The sequence below is a fragment of the Amphibalanus amphitrite genome, unplaced genomic scaffold (genome assembly GCF_019059575.1).
Source record: "Amphibalanus amphitrite isolate SeventyFive unplaced genomic scaffold, NRLGWU_Aamphi_draft 000381F_arrow, whole genome shotgun sequence".
NCBI lineage: Eukaryota > Metazoa > Arthropoda > Thecostraca > Balanomorpha > Balanidae > Amphibalanus > Amphibalanus amphitrite.
The window spans coordinates 451374-471937 of NW_024881875.1; the positions used below are offsets into that span (position 1 = coordinate 451374).

The 20564-nt window shown below is 49.4% G+C and overlaps 1 protein-coding gene across 1 annotated transcript in view; it reads right to left on the reverse strand.

Moving 5' to 3' along the window:
* The window catches only part of LOC122390069 (gamma-1-syntrophin-like), a 47787-nt gene extending 27490 nt beyond the window's left edge, over window positions 1-20297 (reverse strand). Inside the window, exons 1-6 of the mRNA XM_043382692.1 lie at window positions 18658-20297; window positions 15113-15181; window positions 14633-14764; window positions 13024-13183; window positions 12438-12563; window positions 10941-11093 (exon numbers count right to left, since the gene is read on the reverse strand). Coding sequence (XP_043238627.1) covers window positions 10941-11093; window positions 12438-12563; window positions 13024-13183; window positions 14633-14764; window positions 15113-15115 — 574 coding nt within the window. The 5' untranslated portion in view covers window positions 15116-15181; window positions 18658-20297. The remainder of the gene's footprint in view (window positions 1-10940; window positions 11094-12437; window positions 12564-13023; window positions 13184-14632; window positions 14765-15112; window positions 15182-18657) is intronic.
* Window positions 20298-20564: the final 267 nt, after the last annotated feature.

Sequence of the window (20564 nt, forward strand, 5' to 3'; positions counted from 1 at the left end):
ACGTTGCGGAAACGTGGTGACAACGTTCCAGAAACACTGTTGGTACGTTACAGAAAACATTTCATAATGTTGGCGGGACGTTGTAAGAACAGTTTTGGGACGTCACGGCCACGTTACAGAAACGTTGTGATGACATTCAAATGCATGGTCGGATGACGTTGTCACGCCGTTGTCTGGAGTCTACAAAATTACGTTGTCACAACGATAAATCGGGACGTTGTGGTAACCATTTGACAACGTTTAAACGACGTTGTAACAACGGCAAATTGTTAGCTGGGAGCACTGAACCGGCCGTGATATTTTTGGTTTTCCCCCATCCCCAGCTCCATTAGAAACGTTCTCTCTCCCCATCCAATTGCTCATGATGTCATTTCAAATTCAATACCTACCTCATCTCTGTCTGCCCGCCCATTCATTGCACACCTTACGGCGCCCGGCCCCGCCAGAAGGATCCTAGCGCGCTGAGTGGTTGCCTCCAGCCGCGTCATCGCGAGGCCCCGCGGGGCCCGCAAATGAATACATTGCGTGAATAGCCGTGTCGCCCCCCTGGATGGGCCCATTTAGGAACCATGGGTACAGTGGGCGTAGTTGCACCAACAATAATTCTGCAGTGAGTGCATACAATGTATTCTGCATCCACAATAATCTGGAACAAAATCCCCTTTCCTCAGCAACACTACTTTCCATGCAGCACGACAAATTTGAGATATTTTGCCCACTATCCGTCTTTCGAAGCATTTGCTACTGTAATGGTCTTCAAAATTTGCATTTGTGCTCAAGTAAAAGATTAAACGGAAGTCGGAACACATGTGATTGAACAGTGAACAGATACCGATGACCCACTGTTCAAAGTTTTAGCATGATGATCTTAAAAAATGGCAAAGGTTTTTTTTTGCAAAGAAAATGGCAAAGTTAGCCGCCTTTACTTTTGCGGTAGTCCATTCACAGTTGCGTGAATTATTGACATAATCAATGCTTCAAAATGCACTTTTCGGTACCTTTTCCACATGGTGCACCCTCAAAGCTCTCAATGAGCCTCCGCTCGGGTGCCGCTCCCTACCCCCCCCCCCCGCTTCACCGGCCATGGCCTAGATTTCTGCACCCGTGCACTACGCCCGTGGGCCCCTTTAAGCTAGCACCGGGCCCCCCGGGTCAGCGCAGGGGCCCCTTTGCCAAGTTGGCCCCCCCAAACTCCAAGTCTGCGACCGCCCCTGTATCTAAGCATTCATTCGACTTTGATTCACCTCATTCCCTTTAATAATTCAAGGCCTCATGGAGCTGTATAAAAATACGACAGCGCTGCTATAAATAAGGCATGGCGATTAATCGTGAAGTCATTGGTCAATGCATTTCTAAAGGAAGCAGTACGATTCGGTACCTCGCTGACATATTGGGTTCGTCAATTTTGACCGAGACACTGAAATGTTGAACTGTGAACTTTCCCCGCATTAAGTATCCCGTAAACTCCTTTGGCTCGTCCAGTGACCTGTGACGTGACCTTTACGTGCGGCCAGGGTCGGTAGGATTTCCATCGATTGAACAATGAACGTGCGCAATCATAGAGCGCCCATAGCAGACCAGATTATATAGGATACATGAAGTGTAATCAAATATAAATAGGTATAAATAAACCAGGACTGCGGAGTCCATGGATTTTAGGGCGACTCCGACTCCGACTCCGACTCCGGCTTCGAAAATCGACTCCAACTCTGTCTCCAACTCCGACTCCGACTCCGGAAGGTTCTATCAAAATCCATATCATGATATTGAAGATCATAATGGAAATGTCTTAATCTTGCCTGAAACGATCCCTTGTGCGTTCCAAGGCTATGTGTTGCAAATATGCATTAAAAACAATATGCAGAATTAAAAGTTCTGGGGAATTCACCGTCTTCTGCTTCTTTCGCTGAAAAAGCTCGCTCAAAACAGTGAAATGGCCTTTTTCGACAAAATCTCATTTCGGGCGCAGTATCGTTAATCAAACAGGCGCAGAGTGCTTATATATTGAACCAAGTGCAGCTTTAGCTCCGACTCCGGAGCCCAGTGTTCTAAAATTGGATATTGGTGGGTGTGCCGATAAAGAAAAAAAATCCTAGGATGAGAAAAAAGAAAGTAAATAACTGAAGTATTTTTGCAGAATGGCGTAATGCCAATTTTTATGCCAACAGATAAACCAGGATTTCATGCCAGGATCTTGACAGGGTGTGGAACAAAAGGATGTGGGTGCATCAACTGTCAAGTGACATGTGAACTGACTGTTGGTAATACATGAAACTCTTTTCAGAGATGAAGTTAAGTCGGTCATTCATATTTTTTTCCCCATTAGGTGTGATTTGCCACCAAAAGTCTGAAAAAAGGAACACTGCCGGAGCCGTCGTCAGTAAGATTTTGGCGACTCCGACTCCTACTCCGGGCAGAACTGTCGACTCCGACCGACTCCAACTCCGACTCCGACTCTGACTCCGCAGTCCTGGCATAAAGCCTCCAATGCCAATTCGTTGCTCTCAGTGTTAAGCTATATTCGTTCTTCCATATAGCTGTGGGTATGAATTTCCCGCGACAACCCCACAAACAAGTCAAAGCAAACAATCATATTGCATAAGCCAGAGGAAATCAAAATGACGGTGTCACCTTCCGCTTTCGCAAAGCAATCTGTTCCACTAAGGCGGCTCATGAATCCGAAACTTACAAGGCATCCTTAACTAGGCTCCAACTCATTTCCAAGACTTCATCAAGTTTGCTCCTCACTACATCCGGGAAATCCGGGAAATCCGTATAATTCTGAAAACTGACCAAAAGGTGGATGATGAGTAATATACAGGCGGAGACAGACAGTGCAGTAAGTAGGTAATCAGGGGGGTCAATGGTCGTTCCGAGATATACCTAAATGTCATAGCCGACTGATATCGGTCTCTCACTTTGTTATCGATGTTAATTTTATGCATCAACACGACGACTGTTACCTATATATTAGGTACCTACTTAAATACTTACACGTGTTCCTAGATTGGCCGAGGCTAGCTCATTTTTTTCAGTAGACTAGCTTTAAGTGATTCTTATGCAAAGTTACCATCTTTTGTTAGTCCCAAATTTGACAAAATTAACATCTTAACGGCACACTGGAAGTCAACTAACTGATCATAATTCCACAATAGTCTGACCACCACCTGAATTCCACTGGCCATGACCCCTCGCATTGACGACCTCCCATCGATGACCTGTACCGGCGATGCCTCCCGCGCTGCAGTCCAGTTTCTGCAGTAAAAATCTGACGGCCGAGGGCAGGGTCGACTGGAGCCCGCGGCGGTTAGCCTTGGGTCGACCGACCGTCCACCGCTCCGGTCACAGCTGGTCACTATCAGCTGACCGCCCCCCGGACCGCGCCGCCGCCAACGGAAGCTCGCCGCAGGGCGGGGCGGGGGCGCCTGGCCTGGCCTCTTTCCCTCCCTCGCAGCCGGTCCGCGGGGATCGATCGAGGCTGGACTGGGCCACCGCTGCGCCCCGCGCGGTCGGTCCGCCACGGGTGCCGGACGGGCCGGGACGGGGTACGGCGCCGTGAGCTACGGGACCGCGAGCCGCCGCCACTGCAGGAACTGAGCTGAGACATTTAGCGCTCGGCTCCGCGGTGCGGGCGTGCTGTATCATCCTTAATTCATATCAAGCAGGCGCGGTGAGCACTGGTTTTGGAAGCTCTGAAGCCGCAGGGCTGAGATGGCTGCAGAGAGGGTGGTCTGTGACCGTGACTAGTGACCTTTGGACGGCTGTCCGCATTGCAGAGGCATTGAGCAGGACCGAATCAGACACATCAATAAGTGAGTTATGGTGGCCATTTATATTGCAATTAAAAGGTATCGCTGAAAATATGAAAATGAAGATTGTTCATTAATTAATCTACCATAGACAGCGCATTTAGCATGACCTGACCTCGTAACCTCCACGGTCCATGCCATTCTTTGAGTGAGTCCGATAGCTGGTAAAAACAACAGCTGGAATAGGTCCGGGTGGTCCAGCCTTGAGCTGGGGCGAGTTGCACATGCAGAGTAGCTGCTCACATTTTAAATAGCTAACCCACAGTGCGTATTTCGTCTGATAAAGAATACATCGGTGTCGGATTTTCAATCGGAACAGCTCGGTGGGAGCCGTTGACGTTTGCCGTGGTCGGAATCAGTCGCCTCCTGACATTCCGGGTCACTGAGACTCGTCCTATAAACAGGAGCGCCGCCGTCGCGTCTGCCGGCGCCGTGTAATTATACGGCTCGGGCTGAGCGTTTGACGCACGTATGTACCAGCCGTATCGAGCCGGTCTGTGACGCACGCCGTCTCCGGAGGAGCACATTTCTAGACACTCAATGGAAGTCAGAATATAGCCGAGCGACGTGATTCAGCGGCTTCCGTACAAATTTGAGACAAATCGAACAGACTGAAACCCTCACATTAGCGAGTCACCAGATCCTGGGGGATGACAGATGACGTAGCTACTAACCGCGCATCTCTGGATTTGCTCCTTATTCATCGATACCTATACAGTCATAACCGTTATACCATAAGGAAAGTTTTCCCCACCGTAATATTACAGTGAAGAAAGCTGCAGAAACTATAAATATCAACTGCCAACAGCAAACAATAAACAATATTGCTAGTAGACAGGTAAAATGCACGCTAATATGCGCGTGTAGAAGATCGGCTGTCGTAAAAAGGTAACTCGCTGTTTTCCCCTTGGTTTTCCCCTTTCCCTCGCCCACCATTGGCAAGCGTATGGTCTGCGGAGCGAGCTGATCAATTTGAAAACATAATGCTGCTTAAAGCATCCGATAAATAATGAAATAGGAATAAACAATTGTTTAATCAGCCGCCAACCAAATAGAAGACAACTTCAAAAGGCTAATGTAAGTAGTAAGTACACCACTTCTATAAGTAAACATTTGCCAGCATATTTTCTCCTTCGACTGCCGCAAACTCGGGCCATGAACTTGAACATCAGCTCACTTCACTACAAGTCATTGGGGGCCCGGGATTGGTATCTTATTAGAAAGGAAATTGATTTAATGACAGTGCATATGATGCATTCAAGACCAGTCATTTATAATTATCTTAAACTACCCCGAAGCTATGCAAATCAAAGCTTCCAGAGTTAAGTGACTATGCAGCAATCATATCAAGCAGAGCGAATGTGCTTTTATCATGAGAAGCAGATATTTAGCACAGCGCATCAGCTATACTGACATGTAATTAGTGAACTTAGCTAATAGAGAAGTGGGCAGCAGCGCCCCAAATGAAACTTGGGCTGTGGTCGTCAATCGGGAAATGTTTCACCCAAAATCTCTTGGACGGATAATTAGTGGGATTAACTCAGCAAGGGCAATATACGATAATAAGTCTGTGTTGAAAATGGTAAAGTAGTGATTACCCTGGATGTCGCGACTTTAGTTAGGTATATACCTGCTTGTTTCGTGTCTCAAATAATTATCATCTTAAAGCATCGGCTCCTGGGAATCTCGAAATCAATGCTGCTGATCTCCTTTGAAAATGTGGATGTGCTTTACCTGGGCATTGCAAAACGACATGAGGTCACAACTCAGTCCTTTGTAATGCAGTCACGAAGGAAACGAATCTTCGAATTGCATTCCCTCACCAGTACACAAGGAGCTGGTGACGTACTGAGGGCGCTCCCCGCACCACCCTGTGTCGCAGCAGCCGAGGGACACATGCCCGCGCGTCGTATGTACCCCAGGTGGTCAGCATCGGGCGGCGCATTACGGCTGAGCCTGTCTGACGGCCGGCGCCGTGTGCACCTTCAATGGCCCTCCGGAGACGAGCTGCTCATCAGCGTCTGACCGACTGGACCAGAGAACAGGGAAACACGACCGGCCGAACGGCAGCCGAGCCGGCCGAAACACTTCCAGCGACACTCCCGCGGGGAAATTCACCCGTCAGGACAGCGGCGGCCAGCTGAGACAGGCTAATTAGTGGCGGACTTGTATACGGCGAGACTCACAGCCGGGCTGTCCCACCACAGCCCGACAGTCGATCCGAGAGGCGCCACAGAACAACCGTGCCGACCCGAACATGAGCGCCACAGCCCGACCATGCCCCACAGCCCGGCTCCGACCAGCGGCGCAGGTCATAACTCGATGCTCCGACCAGCGCCACAGCCTGACCAGCGCCAAAGAACGACTAGCGCCACAGGCCACAGTCCGACAGTCCAGTTTGACCAGCGTCACAGGCCACAGCCCAACCAGCCCCACAGGCCACAGCCCGTGCAACCGACAGTCGGCCCGACCAGCGCCACAGCTCGACCAGCTGGAAAACAACTCAGCGCCTATCTGACAGCCCACTGCCAGGGTTGTAAGTACAGGTCGCTGCAGCTTGCAGAACAACATGACCCTTGTCGGAGCACTCTAATGAGAGGGACGAGCCGGCGGCTGAGGACGCGACCCGCGGAAGGAGCGACCCCGTCCAGCCAGCGCGGTAACGGGGAGTGGTCTCATTCAACTGAATTTACGAGGATGTTATTATTACATAGACGTATTGATATAAATGGGAAAGGCAATGGGAACGTGTTGTTTTTATATTAAAATTGGTTACACATGTGTTTCGGGAATAATCCCTTGGTCACACCATATAAAAATAACTACCTATATCGAAATACAATCGAGGTCGAACGGGGTCGAATGGGGACGTTCACAGACACAAAAAGGTGTCTGTGAACGTCCCCATTCGACCCCGTTCGACCTCGATTGTATTTCGATATAGGTAGTTATTTTTATATGGTGTGACCAAGGGATTATTCCCGAAACACATGTGTAACCAATTTTAATATAAAAACAACACGTTCCCATTGCCTTTCCCATTTATATCATTACGAGGATGTATTTCGCAATAGCTCAGGCTGCAGGGCTATTTGTGTATCGAAGCTCCATTAGCGTCTGGGCAAGTATGTGTGTAAGATTGGATAAGGTTTGTTTAATTTAGCATATTTCATACCGATTTTAGCGAATGGGGAATACCTTTTATAATTTCATCCTGGTTGTAGGTAGGTATAAACTATCACCAGGGTCTAAATCACCATTTGAGCCAGGGTCAGTAATACATACAGCGTAAGGCATGCTGTATACATTTCACGGAACTAGTCCTTGGGCCATGTTTTTACTGGTGATGTTATCCAGATGGCATACTCGGGAGTTTTATCGCCTTATGGTGGCCTTATGTTATAATTGTGGCCGGTCTCAGCTCATTGGTGTCCCATAGCATATTCTTAGATAACGATTGAAACTGGCGAAGAGTTCACTGCTGTTTATGTGTGCTTTTAAATTACTACCTACAAATCGCCAAGACTACAATGAAACATATTCTTGTAATTATTTTACATATATACATAAATCTCTAGTATCGATGAGGAATGAGAAACAGTTGAAAGAAGATCGCCCACATTGCAGAGCGAAACGATGAGCATGCACACAGCTCACCACTATTGAATAATAAAGGCCGTTGTACACGGGCAACTTCCGCCGGCAACTCTCAGCAATCGGTTGCTCGGCGACTCTGGGCAACCGATCGCCCAGCAACCGGTGGCAGCATGCGAGCAACTCCTAGCAACACCGATGAATTTGCTTTCACATTGCTGACGTCACAATTACGTCACGCCGAGGAACTGGGCGACTCTCGACAACCGGCATTCCAGAGCCCACCGGCAACCGGACGCAGATGTGTTTTGAGGTTTGTGGCGTTGGATATTAAAGTTTTCTACATATTATATATGTATCGATATGTATTAATGATAGCTTGTCTGTGCCATCGTTCGCTAGTGATGCCACCATCTTCTTAAAGGGACCCTCCCGCCTTCAAAAAAGTTAATGAATTGGCATGAAAGTGATGTCGCTCGGTTCAGAAAGAGCAAAAACGAATATCTACCAAATTTCATCGAAAAATATTCACCGGTTTTCAAGATATTAGACTCTTACTTTTGTTTACTTTTTGGGATCTCCGCTGTTCCTATAGCGACTTTATTTGAAAGTGCGGCATTTGTTGCGCGCAAAGCAGCATATACCACCGCGTGTTACAAAACGTTTTAGTCAAACATTTAAAAATCGTTAGATATCTGCGCTGACGTCACACATTCAGAGGGGTATTCCTTTGCATTAGCCCCTCTGAATCAAAATGCTGCAATTTTGAAGTTCAATATTTTCGAGTTAAGGCATTTCTCGATGTTGTGAGTGCCGAAACCGGTAATTGTGAGCCAGGGACCCCATTTTGGCTATCTCAACTCAAATCTAATGTTCAGGTGGGAGGGTCCCTTTAATGCCAAAACGTGGTATTAAAAGTTAAAACAAATATCAAAGGTTGGAGTAGCTTGTGTATGTTGGTTATCTGTGGCATGGGTTGATAATCACTAAAATGATAATTAGTCCAAAGCGATTGTTTTATTGAATGGGTGCTTTCAGGGGTCATACAGCTCCCTTCATGGGCGCAGAAATGCGCTACGAATATTTGCGCCTACGAAGAAATGCGACACGAAATAATGCGACACGAATAAATGCGCCGACGAAGATTTGCGGACGAAGAATTGCGCGACGAAGAAATGCCATACGAAGATTTGTCCTGGAATCTTCAGACTGGGCCCACTAGCTTGCTGTGAGCTCCGACTTATTGAGATCTACTCACTGATGTAGGGCTCCGATATTTGGAATGAGATTTAGCACACCAATACAGGCCCAAGTGGTTAATTTTCTTTAAAACATAAGTAAAAAGGGCCCACTTTCGGTATATATTATGCCCCCAGGTCCCCCCAGAAAATGGAATTAATGGGGCCCGGGGGACGGTCCCCCACGGTTTCTCCGGCACTAATCCGCACCAATAAATCAGAATTGAGACCAATATCCAACCTGTCAAAATCCCTTTCAGATATCCTGACTAGTAATCGGCATTGAAAAATCTAGGAGGACGGTATTTTGTAAATATTTATTTTACCTATTTGCTGCTCCATAGCTGCATGCTCGTACAGCAGAAGCGGCCAGCAACACCGCAGCAACAGCCAGAAAGTTCAAAATATTCAACTTCTCGGCGATCGAGAGCAACAGCTCGTCCATTGGTTATAATTATCGTGACGTCACGCTCAGCGACCGTCGGCGATCGTCGGATGTTGCCGACATATTGGGCAATTTTTGAACAACCCTGAATAGCATTTGGCAGCACTTCAGCAACCCAGAGCAACAGAAAAGGCTGTTGCCGAGCAACCGATTGCTGGGAGTTGCCGACGGGAATTGCCCGTGTACAACGGGCAACTCTTGCCAATATGCACCTTGCAACTAAACTAAATAGAGACCCTTCCTCCCTCAGCAGTCGGTAAAGGCCACTTCTGCCGAACCACGCCACCGCCATGAGCTGGTGAACCGTGTCGGTCGGTTGGTATAACCGCGCATGGTAGCGCCACCGGCGGCCGGGGGCGGCGTCCCGGCGGGCGCACTGCCGGGCGCCGCGCCCGCACGCCACTCGTGCATTACAGGCCGGCGGCCGGCGCCGCAGGCGGTGTCACCGGGTCACCGGCGGGACCTTGGGACGGGGGCGACTCCGGACCGGCGCGGGAGCCCGGCATGGCTGGCCGACCTCTGGAAAGTGTTGCTGGATGGCACGCTCACTGTATCTGTGTCACAGCGTCGTGTAGTTCGCCGGGTGGCGTCGTGTCACGGCTGCTATAGTTGATCATACGGAAGGTGATATTTGAACGGATTTGTGTCCTAGAGCCAAGGCCAGCAAAGGTATGTGGGTGCGTCGCAATGAGCAGCAAAGATGACCATGCGGACAAGGTCGTAGTGTACTCGGCCGGGGGCAGCAGTGGATGCGCTATCCGCTTAGCGCGGTCTAAATGCATGGCCTGCGGGGCTGGCGTCGGGGCCGATAAAATCGAACGGCAGCAGCAGCGCAGAACAGATCGGCTGGCTGATCCCTCTAGGCGAGACTTATCGACGCTTGCCTCAGATTGGCTCGTAGTTGTGTATTGAACGACCGTGGCAAACATGTATATTTTGTATGGGCTCGCGGGTGCGGAGGTAAAGAAATAATGCGTGCAGACTGCAGAGTCGGGACGGTAGGGAAATGCCCACCGGCAAATATGCAGCCTATAGGATAGTACCCAAAGGCTTCAACAGCGCTTACGAAGTTACACTCTCCTCCAGAGCGTGTAGCGAATAGCGGTTTATAAAGTCTTCATTAGTGTTGTTGATGAAAATAGACAGTTTGACTGTACAAATGCAGCAAAGACCTTTCGTTAATCGTTACCATTGATCGTCACTTATCGTTAATCGTTAATCGTCAATCCTTAAATCGTTATCAAGTTAAAATTTGACGCATTAATTGCCAATTATTCATGTGCCATGGGCAATTATTGTGTCAAATTTTAACTTGATAACGATTTAACGAATAACGATTAACTACTTACGATAAATGACGATTTAGGGTAACGATTAACGACAAGTCTTGGCTGCATTTATACACCTCTTCATGAATGCTTTGATATTCCTGTAGCCTTTTCATTTGGGCAATTCTTGGGGGACAAACACTGCACAAACGGCTTGGATATGCCAGTGCATGGCTATTGCCATGATTGAGCTAAGTCATCATGTCCCGGTCCCCCTAGACATGACTGCATTTTAGATAAGGAGAACCGATGCAAATACCATCCAGGAGCTCGTGTGATTCATGCAGAATGCATCTGACATTTGTCAGGAAGGAATCGGGCCTCTTTGTAATTCATCCGGAACGCTGGCTGGCGTTTCGCTGTAACGGTTACAGTCGCTTCGGCTTTACCAGGCATATTTCACTCACATGACGCTGCATGACCTATTGCACACTTTTCCGAGAAAACTAGAAGGCGAACCATACACAAGTGAATGGCATATGGTTCCTGAAGGTTTTCATATCACTCCCCTGTCGGCGGTACTCACTTTGGACGACCGTTTTCCACTTTGGCGAGTTGAGGTTGTCGTCCAGCTCGAAGCCGTTGAGCGACTTGCTGTCTGGGGTGGTGGGCGTGCGCCAGCCGTCCTCGGCCTTCAGGTAGGTGGTGATGGAAGAGTCGGACGTCCGCCGGTTCAGGTCTGCCGGGGCGGACAGCCAGGGCGGGTCAGAACTCAGAGGACAGCCAGGGCGGGTCAGCGGACTGAGCGGATCAGCGGCGGACAGGCTCAGTGGATTGAGCGGATCAGCGGCAGCGCATAGGAGATCGGGGACGGATGCGAGGGACAGATCTCAATACTATTTTTCCTTTTCTTGTTCATGAGAACGTGATTATTAAAAAAAGATGTTGCATATCTGTTTCAAATCAATATCTTGTCGCACAAACAAATGTAAATGAATATATTCCAACGTCCTTATACATTCAACTCATAGGTGCAGGGGACTCCTATGTATTACGACAACCATCTACAACGGAGGACAATAACGGCTATATCGCGCATTTGCGTTGCGTCAGCAGTATTCCTAAACACACATTGGTCTTAGCGAACCACCGGTCGTCTGGTGCTGTACCGGACATTGCCACTGCACAGAGCCGCACCGAGCACACATCAGCGGCGGTGCGTGGGTGGCCGCCGGTCCGGTCCATTTGCGGCCATTAGTGGGGCACCACTCGGCATTCTGGCCAGTTCCGGCAGCGCTACCGTGTCTCGTACAGCGCAGACCAGAGCGGCCGATTGCACTCAGTGGCTGCACCCACACCGATGGGAGCTCCACTGTTCCCGATACCTAATATGTTGGAGCGGCGCCGGCGACCGGTGCCGGAAAACGAAACGGCACCCCTGTTTTCAAAGCAGCGAGAAACTTTCGGAGTCGCGGAGCGTTCTGAGAGATTTATGGTAGTTAAAAGAAGCTGTAACTTTAGTGTTGTTCAGATAATGGTTTAAAAATGTGTCGTAAGTCCGCAGTAGTTTGAATTCAAGCTGCAATGGCTCCCTTTTAAAAACCCTTATATTTTAAAAGCCTTTAAGATGATAAAAGAAGTTTTGCTAATTAGGTACAAATGACGATTTAGCATATTGTTTTTTTTTTTGCTAAAAAAATATATTGAACCCGTTTCCTCAGCTGTAATTGCACCTTAGCCCGGTGGTGATTGCAACCTCAACCGAAGTATATAATTAATTATTAAGTCATGATAAAATTTATTTCTGGGGCCGAAAGAAGGCACTCATGCACAGCGAGTGGGAAAGTTTATTCAGGATCCTGGAAACAATCGATAGCTGGTTCGATGCAATATCTTTAAGACGATTGTGCTTCTTTATAGCTATAGTTTATTTCAGTTTAGTAGCGCTATGGAAAGCAAGCAATATTAGAATCCGGAGGCATCCAGTGGTTTACGAAACAGGCCAATTTCAAGAGATTCTGTAATCTGTTCTGATTAGAACAAACGATATTCGGGATAAGTCGATAGCTATATAGGTACTCACTGCTTCGTTTGAGGAACTGGTTGGCCACCTGGTAGTGTTTGATGACCAGTTTGACGACGGGGCCCGTGTTTTTCAGCACGTTCACCGCCTCATCATGACTGGCCTTGAGCAGGGAGACGCCGTCCACTGGCAAACAAATAGCAATCGGCCTCAGCCTTGGAACGAGCGCTAGCAGACAAACCGACAAAGGGATTGCAAGCATACATATTGACACAAAACCAATGCTATGAAAGGCAAACCAGCTAAATGAGCGATCTTTAGCCTTTGGTAGAGCCTACTTTTCGCCGCATTGTTGAACAGCACATGTGACAAGAAACATTTGTCTGGTTCTCAAATTCAACTTAATTATGCAAAGCCTTCAGCTGGCGCTCAATGACAGCCGTATTGACCTACGATATTGGCCGCGACGTCACGGTAAGGCATTCCGATGAAAATACCGACCGGCAGAGCTCAATCACCTCCGACCAATATCACGACCGGCCCAAATTGGGATCCAGTCGGATTTCGTGGGCGTCATCACGCGATATGAACCACCGATCACGGTGACGTCACTCGTGACGTCATAATTCCTTAGACGCTATCCCACCTCGGAGTATGGCGTCGCCAATGAAAAGCTGGCCCGACTGGTCGGCCGGCTGGCCCCGCATCATCCGCGAAATGAGGATGGGTAGGTGGTGCTCCCGGCCGCCCTTGATGCTGATACCCAGCCCGCTGTAGCCGCCCTTGTGCAGCTCCACCACGCGGGTCTGTGGGCCAGCGGGGTCGGCCGGGGTCAATCGGGGTCAGTCGGGGTCAGTGGGGTCGGCCGAGGTCAATCAGGGTCAGTCGGGGTCAGTGGGGTCGGCCGGGGTCAATCGGGGTCAGCCAGGGTCAGTGGGGTCGGCCGGGGTCGGCCGCGGTCAATCGGGGCCAGTCGGGGTCAGTCGGGGTCAGTGGGGTCGGCCGGGGTCAATCGGGGTCAGTCGGGGTCAGTGGGGTCGGCCGGGGTCAATGGGGTCAGTCAGGGTCAGTGGGGTCGGCCGGGGTCAATGGGGTCAGTCGGGGTCAGTGGGGTCGGCCGGGGTCAATCGGGGTCAGTCAGGGTCAGTCGGGATCAGTGGGGTCGGCCGGGGTCAATGGGGTCAGTCGGGGTCAGTGGGCTCGGCCGGGGTCAATCGGGTCAGTCGGGGTCAGCCGGAGTCGGCCGGGGTCAATGGGGTCAGTCGGGGTCAGTGGGGTCGGCCGAGGTCAAGCGGGGTCAATCGAGGTCAGTGGGGTCGGCCGGGGTCAATGGGGTCAGTCGGGGTCAGTGGAGTCGGCCGGGGTCAATCGGGGTCAGCCAGGGTCAGCCGGAGTCGGCCGCGGTCAGCCCCGGACCCCGGCGCGCTGTGCACGAGTCGCCTAATACCTGAGGATTGGGGGGGGGGGGGATTATCCCGTTAGGTCTATAACAATTAATTAATTAATCCCTAATTAAACCCTAATAATCAGGTACCATACCGACTAGGTCCCGTTGCCGGAACTTATATATTCGGGCCCACGCGTGACAACAGGCTGCATGCAGCGGTTACCCGCGGTGTGAAATAACCAGCGGTGTCATTCTTATAGTGTTTTCCATTTTTAGGTCAGAGTTATTTAAACTGGTGCAGAAGGAAACCAACAGTGTAACTATATACCAGTGTCCTACAGAGCCCTGCGGTACAGTCTAACTACCAGTGCTTACATATACATAGAGCCCTGCGGTGCAGTCTAACTACCAGTGCTTACATATACATAGAGCCCTGCGGTGCAGTCTAACTCCCAGTGTCCGAGAGAGCCCTGCAGTACAGTCTAACTACCAGTGCTTACATATAGAGCCCTGCGGTGCAGTCTAACTCCCAGTGTCCGACAGAGCCCTGCGGTACAGTCTAACTACCAGTGCTTACATATAGAGCCCTGCGGTGAAGTCTAACTTCGGGTGTCCGACAGAGCCCTGCGGTCTTTCTAACTCCCAGTGTCCGACAGAGCCCTGCGGTACAGTCTAACTACCAGTGCTTATAGAGCCCTGCGGTACAGTCTAACTACCAGAGCCCTGCAGTACCTACGGCACCATGCTGGGTATAAGTCACTGATCTCCAATCCTGTCCCTACTTCCTCTTTTCCAACCAAACAAGTCACTGATCTCAAGCCCAGTCTCTACCAACTATCTCCCAGGCGAGGGTGCTGGCGGTGCTCACCTGTGAGTCGACCTCCGTGTCTGTCTCCTCATCCACTTCCTTCTGCAGCGTGATGGTGTCGATGTTGAGCGTCAGCTTCATCGGACACGGCGGCGCCTTGCCGATGCTGACTTTGACTGTTCCTGTGTGAAGCTGCCAACACAAAAGTAGGTAGGTACCCTTTTATTAACCGTGATCCAATTCAACTCATTTCGACCTGGAATAAAAAGATATTGCTGGGAAGCTACATCATACACATTTGTTTGTACTCAATGAAGCTATAAGTAAGCATGCTTTTATTGTTTTGGGACTTAACTGTTCTAGCACATTTCCTGCTGTTCAAAAACACTAACATATATGTTTTGGTTGCACGTCATGCCTACTTTAAGCCTGAGAAGCGAGAGCTTCGACAAATAAGTTACCACTTACGAGCATAAGTCATATGTTGCACTCAATGAACGCCTCTCACTCAGATGAATTGAGCATATGTCATATACGTACCATGTCTGGCGTCTTCGTCAGAGCAGAGTTGCCGCTTGTCGTTCATCAGTTATTTTCCTGGGCTCCGATCTGGAAAACAAAATCGTTCCTATTTCATTGCCCACACATTGCCGCACACTGAGAGCGGAAACGCTTAACACCAGACATGTGCATGGATCCGAGTGATTGATCTATGATCTCAGTGGATCTTGAAGCAAAATGTAAGTTGGGATCTATGATCCCACCGGATCCGGCGTGAAAAATACATCTTGGATCTATGATCTCATATGATCTGACGATAAATTAATAACATGGATCTATGATCTGAGTGGATTCCACCATGCACCACATTTGAAATCATGTTTTAAAGGGTTTCTATGCCAATAAGTGACACAAAACTATGGATAATTACGTGAGATCACATAAAATCACTAAAACAGAACGTTTGTGAGTTGAAACAAGTGCTTTTTGGGATATATGTGTTGACAAAAAATAAGTGAGGATCTATGATCTCACTGGATCTCAAGCAAAAAATGATACTCGGATCTGTGATCCCTACGGATCTCTTGATAAATTATAGAGCTGGATCTATGATCCCGTCGGATCCGAGATCAGGATCCGTGGGATCAGATCCCAGATCCATTTTCTCGGATCCATGCACATGTCTGCTTAACACACAATATCGTGTACCTTTTATCTACAATAGTACCTTTCATCCACATTCCACTGTTCAATGTAGTGCACGATGCAATGTTGCCGTCGCGCTTACGAGCCGCGGTTGTTTGCAGCGGCGCGGCGGGCACATCACATGTGATGGGACAGATAATGAGTAACTGGGCCTGAAAGTAAGCTGAGTCGAGCCAGCAAACCATGGATCTGTCTGAGTCGCTGTGTATCCGACAAATCCGACAAAGAGCGTTACTGCACCGCTTACGGACGATAGCTGATACCTCCTTTGCAGCAAACAAGTGTCTAAATCCTTCTCCAGGCTTAGATGTGAGTGACGCTACCACTGACAACCTCCTCCTCTTGCGTACGTTGAGCAGTTTTCCTTTCCACCATTTTCTGCCCCCGGCGCATCACGTATGGCTATCGATCCCTGGTAGAGCGGCATCTCTGCGCATAATCGGCACTGGCAGTGGGCGCCGAGCCAGCCAGCCGTTCACATTATAACGCGGATATTGGCAAATAACACCGCTGACGGAGACAGAAACCAACACACGGCAGACCGATCTCTTCCTCTATGGTGAAAAGGCAGAAAGCTGTCACTATCTGGTTATAATGAAGCCACTGGTGTCATCGTCTGCCGACACGCGTGTCTCGGCGGCCGGGTGGGCTGCTTGCTGCCCTGACCTCAGAGCTCAGTGGGGGCCCGATCATTGCCGGTCCAGCGCCGTGCCGTCGCCGAGGGTCCGGCGTGCCGCCGTCGGTCGGACTCGATCGGTGCTGACCACTGTAAAGCGCCGTCCGCGCTGACCCGGCGGGGGCGGGGGCGGGGGCGGTGGCGGGGACGGCGCGCTCCGACCCCCGGGCCACCGGCGGCGGTCGATACAGCTGCCGCAGCAGGAAGAGGAAGAAGGGGGAGTGCCGGCCGCCGCGGTCAGACGCCGACGAGCCGAAGGAAGACGCCGCCGTCCAGAACACGACCCAGACATGGAGCTGATAGGCGCACAAAGTGCAGTCCGCAGCACGACCGAGGAATGAGATGATAGGCACACGAGGTGACCACTGTCCAGGTGGCAGCTTGATAAAAGAAGGCAACAACGGTTTGGCGCACATTCTTATCTTTATTAGGGAACTGCTCGAAGTTTATCGCAGTATAAAAAACAATACAATTCACGGAATAAAAAGGAGCGAAAATTCGACACATCTTGTCATTATACATAGACCTTGCGAATGAGTGAATAAATTGATACAATATAAATATATTAATTAGAGGCACGTGATCCTCATGAAAGCAATACTAATGAAAAGTCTGCGATCCAAAATAGGGCGATCCAATCCGGGGATGAACTTAATTAGAACGGCATAAGAGCGGTTCCGGCACGTAAGTACTTATTCAGAAGAATTGTCCAGGGAAAATCTTCATCAATTGATGAATTTGCGAGGCTTTCAGTTTTGTAATAAAAAAAAACGGTTGATAGCTTCCAGTCGAAGAATTGGTCAGGCGTTTGGATGTGCATGGAAAATGGAATCGTACCTCAACCCGCGCATGACTCGGGGCAGAGTTCAGAGTTCCTCTACAGAGGTCCTCCCGTTTTTCGGCAATATCTTCCAAACTGCTGAACGTATCGACACGAATCTTGCGGTACCTTCGGCGGCATTAATTTGACACCTTGTGTCTAAATTTCAATTTTTTAGCGGCCGAAAATGACGTCAGAGTGGCGTCATGTCGGCCGATTTTTATTATGACACAGGCGACATTATTTTTAAAATCTATGAGCAAAATGGACCATAAAACATGCGTCACGTGACCGATACATGATATAAAATTTCCGTAACCTATGATGACCTGGCCTTGACCTGAAAAATCAAAATACAAATTCAGCACCCTCAGGGTATCTAAGGCAGATACCAAGGAGTGCATAAACCAAAAATGAGCCTGCTCAGACTTGTTAGCCGGCGGCCAGAGCCTAACTGGTGAACGAGCCAAAATGCTGATAATTTTTATTTTGACCTGACTTGTGACGTCATCGGTGACCTCGAGGTCACTGAAATTACGTTTCCTTCGACAGTTTTTCCAGGTCTATCAGACACCGTATGAATTTTGACGTTCGACTCAGTAGTTTCGGAGGTAAGAGTAGAGCTGTAGAGCCGAAATGGTTAACCCATTCACTCGCGTTATGGTAGGTAATCGCCCCAGTCATGCACGGGTAAATGAGAAGCAGATCTGTGACGGAAAGCTTGCCACCAAACGGCTTTGCTGAAATTTCCCCAGAATATCTACCTACCAATGAAGCCTGTATCTGCACCCAACATCGTCTCTTTCTACTTCGGTATTTTGCACAAGGAACATTACCTACCTACAGCCGGTTACTTGCACATGAGTGTGTCAATTGAAACTGAAAAAGCGAATAATCATTAACGCGCCGATATAATAGCCGTTTTTACGACAGCTATCTGGTACTTACATATTTGGTTCGCATTTGGTGCAGATTTGGTGTATATTTGGTCAAATTAGGTTCATTGTGTTTCTAAGAAGTTATCAAGTTACCTATCAGTTTGGGTCGAACATTTGCTTACATACCATATTTTTCAATTATCATATATTATTTTCTATTAAAAGGTTGAAATAAGTTCGTTCATAATATGAACACATGTGTTTACAAAGAGATTCGATGCAGATTTGATCAAGTTTGGTGCATTCGCCAGATAACCCGTCGTAAAAACGGCTGATGTATCCTCACAAAACGAGGTGAGGATAGTCCATCGGGGAATAGCATAGAAGCCGGTGCATTTCAATTACAATGGCTCCTTTCTTATGGCCTATCCTGCAAATATCTTCACACCCTCTTCGATCAGACTAGCTCAGACGTCTTTCCCCAATCGCAGGCGGTCGAACTCACCTGCTGAGCGGCAGCGGTGGCAGCGTGGGTTCTCCGTCAGCACAGCATGATCACGCCTCGCTCCCCGGTCAGCGGACCCACCGGCAGCGACTGGCCGTCCGTCTGCGGCGCCCGCCGACCGTCGCCGCCACGCGCGCGCGCCGCCGCCGCCGCCGATCCTCGTCGGTATCGATGTGCAGTGTTTCGTCGGCGAGCGGTGCCATGGAGTGCCCGGTCGGCGGCAGCGTGGCGCGCGGCGCTCCGAGCCGCGGGCCGGGCCGCGCCGGGCGACCGGGCATCGCATTATCTTAGACAATTTAACCCTATTAGTGGCAGGGGGGGTTGTTTTTATCCACCCCTCAGGTTTTTCGGGAATATCTCCGAAACCGCTGAAGCTACGATGCTGAAATTTTCTGACTTTTCCTAAAACTAAATTGGGCACATTCCCTGAAAATTTCAAGTTCATAACTTTACCAGGGGCGGCTCCAGAGCACTGGGAATTGGGGGTCCTATTCGTGAAGCGAGTCATTTGGGCGAAGATCACGATGCTGCACCAGTTTTACGAACAGTGAATGAAAGGTATCATGTGATAACATATACCAGTATAGCGCCTTTTGGGGCGATTAACGGAGCGCGCGAGAGGGTGAGCCTTGCACGTGCGAAATTTCGAGGGGGTACCTCCAACTGACTTGTGCACGGCACCCTACTAACCGGTCTCTAGCGATGTGCCAAATTTGAGCCCAATCGGCCCAGCCGTTCTCGAGATCTGGAAGCGGCACCCTGCACGTGCGCACGTGCAGAATGGGTCCCAACTGACTTGTGCACGGCACCCTACTAACTGGTCCCTAACCGTGTACCAAATTTGAGCGCCATCGGTCCAGCCGTTCTCGAGATCTGGAAACGACCCCTGCACGTGCGCACGTGCAGCAGCACCCCAACTCTGGCACATGGATATGCAGTGCCTAGTGGATGCCTACCTACATGCCAACTTTCAGCGCAATCGGCCAAGTAGTTACCGAGATATTGCAACAATTATAAAACTGACACCTCTTCGTTTTGCACGTGGCACGTGCATAAGGGGTCACCCACATGCATCGGGAATAGTCCAATACTTGGTAGAAGGAATGAAGCTACCCTACAAAAATTACCCCGTGTAAATCGGTCAAGTGGTTGCTGAGATATAAGCCTCGCAAAAGCGTCCGCACGGCCGGCCGGCCGGCCGGCCGGCCGCTCATACTCAGAAATTTCCGTTAATCTAAGGAAAGACTACAGGGTGTCCCATAAGTTCGTTCTCACCTAAATTTTACGTTTTTAGGCTCTCTTGCTTAAAGGCACGCTGAAATTGGTTCGTAACTGAGCTTACGTGGTTGCCATGGCTGGTAGAAATATGCTCCACAATAGCTAATTTCTGTAGACAAAATAGTTTTTGCTATAGAGCCCGCTTCCTACAGAGACGGCTAACGCCGCAACATAGAGGTCTCCGATACGGGTACGTCTCAGTATTTAGTCAGCACGTGACCATTCGCGACGATTGAGGGTGATTGAGGCCTACCAGTCTGTAGCCAATGTCCATCGCTAGCTGGACGCACAGTCAGCAAGTGACACCGATGATTTGTCGGGAGTCAGTCACTGCAAGTTTATCCTCTTTCCAGTCAGCCCTCAGGAGTGAGCCAAGTGGCCAAAACTGTGTGGCGCCAGTGGCCATCAAAAAGGTCAAAGGGTTACAAAGTTTGTAAGCAGACTTTTCAGGATGGATTACCAGCTGTCTAAGAGTGTTCTTTCGGGGTACATAACTCAAGGTGACTTAAGCTTTGCTTACCGGAGGACTCAAAACAGTCAAAAACGTCTTAAAATGGCCAAACATGAGTTTCGTTATGCCTGAGGCTAAACAAAACAGAGGGCTGATGACATCGACTAGGTCATCAGGA